Source organism: Pyxicephalus adspersus, chromosome 4 (assembly GCF_032062135.1).
Source record: "Pyxicephalus adspersus chromosome 4, UCB_Pads_2.0, whole genome shotgun sequence".
NCBI classification, from domain to species: domain Eukaryota; kingdom Metazoa; phylum Chordata; class Amphibia; order Anura; family Pyxicephalidae; genus Pyxicephalus; species Pyxicephalus adspersus.
In genome coordinates this window covers 131,137,489-131,141,959 of record NC_092861.1, presented here as the reverse complement: position 1 = coordinate 131,141,959, position 4,471 = coordinate 131,137,489, and the positions used below count along the sequence as shown (strand labels likewise).

At 37.0% G+C, this 4,471-nt stretch overlaps 1 protein-coding gene across 1 annotated transcript in view; it reads left to right on the top strand.

Annotated features, from left to right (window-relative positions):
• The window catches only part of PLCB1 (phospholipase C beta 1), a gene marked incomplete in the record, with an annotated part of 348,446 nt that overhangs the window by 307,576 nt on the left and 36,399 nt on the right, over positions 1-4,471 (top strand). The window contains 2 exon segments of the mRNA XM_072409642.1: positions 952-1,028; positions 1,115-1,204. Of these exon segments, the coding sequence (XP_072265743.1) occupies positions 952-1,028; positions 1,115-1,204 (167 nt within the window).

Genomic DNA, 4,471 nt, shown 5'->3' with positions numbered 1-4,471 from the left:
AGTGCTTGTATTGCTGTAACTTCACAAGAAAGGGCACCCTCTAGTTTTATGATTACTGAAGAAAGGACCTATGGCAACCTATAAGTACTAAATGCAAAGCGCTGCTGTTCTTGTTTGCTACCCTTCTAATTCAAGCTGGGTATGCTGCAGGTGACAGATATCCCTGTATTGTTTCCTGAAGAAGCGGCATAGTCCGTGAAATGCGTAGAAAAGTAGTGTGTGAATCCCCATCCTTTAAGGGAGAACCCTAACAGGAATATCCTTGTTTGCATGTATTTTAAAGTGTTGAAGCTTTTAATACTGTGTTTTTTAAGAGAATGCAATAAAGTTAAAAGTTCCTATTCTAATAACTGTGTGAGAATATTAATTTAATCAGGCCTTCAATGTCCCATCAAAACTTTATTCACAATGCCTTATTGTAGAAAGGATTTTGTGTGTTTTGCAATAAAGGACCTGCCTGGTCACAGTTTTTATATATAAGGCTTAGTTCCACTTTAAAACTTTTGAATCATGATATCTAACTATTTTCATTTAACTAATATTAATTCCTCAATGTCATCTTCAATTTATCTAAACCCAAGAAACAACATAATATATATATATATATATATATATATATTGCAGCCTACCACTCCTTTGATGTGATGCCCACAAATATATGAAGGTAAAGACTAACACAGGTACTTTATGGTACAGAGGCTCTCTAGAATACCAACAGTATGGTTCTGTATACCCAAGACCACCTGCACCCTCCCATGTGGTCCTCTTAATAGCATACCAGCTTTATGAATAGTATCTAAGCCTCTGACCTCATGTGCCTAGAAGAGAAAATACCTAGTAGAATACATTGACTATTCAACACATGTGTGCCCCTGAAACACATAGTTATTTGTAATGATTAGTGTTGTACATACCATCTCTATTCACTAACATCTCATGTCTCTGTTCCAGCTCATCCAGAAACTCACAGATGTGGCAGAGGAGTGCCAGAACAGCCAGCTAAAAAAACTGAAGGAAACCTGTGAGAAGTAAGCAGCTGGCTTATATTCTATACCATGGTCACTAAGATCATAGACTTTTGTCATGTTTCATCTTTCGTCATTTTTTCTTCTAGAGAAAAGAAAGAGTTAAAAAAGAAGATGGACAAGAAACGACAAGAAAAGGTCACAGAAACCAAATCAAAAGACAAAAATCAAATGGAAGAGTAAGTATGGATCGTCCTCTTATAAAATTGTTCTTTATGGTATTGCCGCATGGATTTGCAGTGATATCGAACCAAAGCAAACAAAGGAGATTTAATAGATCAGTGCAGCAAAATTTAATTTAAATGGCAGCAATAATGTTTTGGATCAATTTCATTGAATTTGTATTGAAGTTTGTAAGTGACACATTTGCAGATGAAAATGATCAGTTTGCAACGTAAATATCCAATCTTCGGCAACAAACAGGAAGTATGCCTGTAGAAGCCTAAACCATAGATAATTTATCTCAGGCGACACGGGTGTAAGGTTTCATGTAAAAAAGCCAACTAACAAAAAATAATTTTTCCATATTTAATGTATTGCCTATGCAGGACAAGGCAACAGGTTAACTTACGTATCACATCCACCACTCCACCACTACCCTCACCTTCATTATGTGACTAGAGCTTACACACATCTATGGATCTTCTACCTGCCTTCATATGACAGCTCCTGGACTAAGTAACTGGCTGCTTAGTCATGTGCTGCATCATGGAAGGGAAGAGGTAACAGTCAGAATTCTTTCCATATGTGGAAGTAACAGATTTGTTCCTGTTTCCCATTGATTGAACAAAGTCGCATGAAAACAAAGGATATAAAAGTAAGGTAAGATAGGGTAAGTTTAGGAAAGCAAGTGAGAGGATAGCAGGTGAATAATTGTCACCTTAAATCAGCAGTTGCATAACCTCTTGTCTAAGGCTAGGTACACACGTGCAATAAGTACTGAAAATGAACGATCAACGATTATTCCTGATTATTTTGAACGACCGTATTGTGCACAATTTTGTACACGCTGTAATGATACGATCGTTCAAATATAATCCACCAATAATGTACACACTAGATATTGTCGTTTGAACGATTGTTTGTGAATGATCGTTCGAACAATTCAGGAAGTGACATGTACCGGAGAAAGTGTATCACAGAACAATCCGCGATCACTGAACGACCAAACACACAATAGATTACGAGCGATCGTCACCAAATCAGATCCGCTGGGACGGTCGTTTGTTTCCAGCGGGTTTCCTCGTTCGTCGGCGTCGTTGATTAGTCGTTGTGCACTTTTTTTGTTAATAATTATCGAACAATCTGTTGTGGATCAATCTTTTCCAACGACAATTATTGCACGTGTGTACACAGCCTAGAATAGTCTGCTTTTTCTATGGTTGTCATTACCATTCAAATCATTTAGCATTTTTCTCCTGCTGTTCATGTTGATTGCTTACCTACCTGGTATGGGCCTGATTTATTAAAGCGCTCCAAGACTCAAGAAGATAGACTATCATGACAGAACCTGGGTGAGCCAGCAAACCTGTGATGAATTTCTTCATACTCATTCGCTATGAGTTAGCAAATGTTTTCAATCCTGTATAAGATACTTTCCAGGTATGCTGTGTCACCCAGGTTTTGTCATGATAGTCTGACTTCTTCAGTGTTGGAGAGCTTTATTAAATCAGGTGAAATGTATTAGCGCCAGTTCAGTATAAAGATAATTCATGTCAACCAAATGCCCAGCAAGTACTTGCTATACCATTTCTATTTGCCTGCTGGTAGGGACATCATCAAGGGTGGCAGCAAAGTCCTACACAAGAACATACTTTGCAGTACTCCAAAGAACTTTTTAATGCTATGGTTAGTTGGTCTTTTCAAGGGAAACAGTGAATGTGTCCTAAAATAGACCTGAACAGGAATCGTAATAAATGGTGAATATAGAAAAGGTTCTCAGGGAACCTTTTCTATATTCACCATATTCATTAATAAATCAGGCCCTTAAAATCAAGGCTAAGTAGCACCTACTAGCCTATCTGCAGATCATGTAAAGGGCATGACTGGGCTAAAATTAAAAACAAATAATGCAGTACATCTCTCCGATGCATGCCCGTTTCCCAAGTTTTATCCCTTTAAAAACTCAGGTACTGAAAAATGCCAGATGACACAAAAAAAAATTAAATCAGTTTTCTGTACCTTTTCTGGACTGAAAACACAAATAATGGTGCAAACCAGTTGTCTCATGGTAGGCTAGATAATCCACCATTCCCATCTCCGCAACATGGGAAGTAATTGTTTTGTTGCCCAATATAATAACTGGTAGGGTTCATTATATCACTTGGTATAACACAGACAGAATAGCTAAAAAAGAAGGGAATCTTGTTGTTAGGGCTTACTTTCACCTTGTCATCCAGGCATTTGGAACAATAGGTAGGCTAAAAAGACTAATTTATTTTTTTTAAAACTTATAACTGATCCTAATCCTAAAATCGTGTCTCTACAACTAGTACCCTAGCTATACATTCAGTGCTAACTCCACCTTTATCAGCAATACCTAGGCCTTACCATTAAGGTTTATTGTCACTTGAAACTGGATTTTAATTGGTAGCTTTATGAATCATAAGTACGAGTTGATTCACACACTTTCTAATTTAATTCAATATGAAAAATTTATAGATATGGGTAAAAGTTGCATATAAAATATTTCTAAATAGATCTTTAAATGTGTTTTTCTGGTTCCCACCATGCATTGTCACTACTTTATGATTTATATTGCTGACATATGATATATAATACAATTAAACATATTGCATATACTTGTGTGTGGGTAAACGCAGTGAGGGCTCTTGGATGTCATAGAAAGAAAAATAGTCTTTGTTTAAATGTAAACCTGGAACGCTCAACCGAACCAAAATCATTTTATATAAAAGAATCATCTTAAGAGCACCCGCATGGTATTAATCTGTGATGTGTTCAACCAATCATTGCGGATGATTATGTGTATGGTGTCTGATTTAGGTAAACCTGCTTCTAAGATGATAAAAAGGGCACTTTTTTGCTGGACACTGTGGCACCTGATCTGCTTTGGCAGCTAGTACAGGCCATATTGTAGAATATCGATTCTGATGAAGATTCTGTTTTATTAATTAAATATATTGATCTTCTGGTGGAATATTTTGTTCAGCCAACTGAAGCAACTAGATTATAATGACACTATCATTATTCAGCTCCACCATTCTGTGTGCTTAAAGCTGGTAAGAAAGAAGCAAAATTAAATTCTAGGGGCACCAGTAGCTTCAGACTGCTTCAGCAGAACCTCACTGGACGTGTGTTGGGTGCGTACACATTGAGTTTGCAGCTGATTTATGAAATGTAAGGTAATAACTCTTTGTGACTTCCCATGACAAAGGGGTCCTGGTACCCAATGTAAGCTCTCCACATCATATTGTGGATCTGTAAAA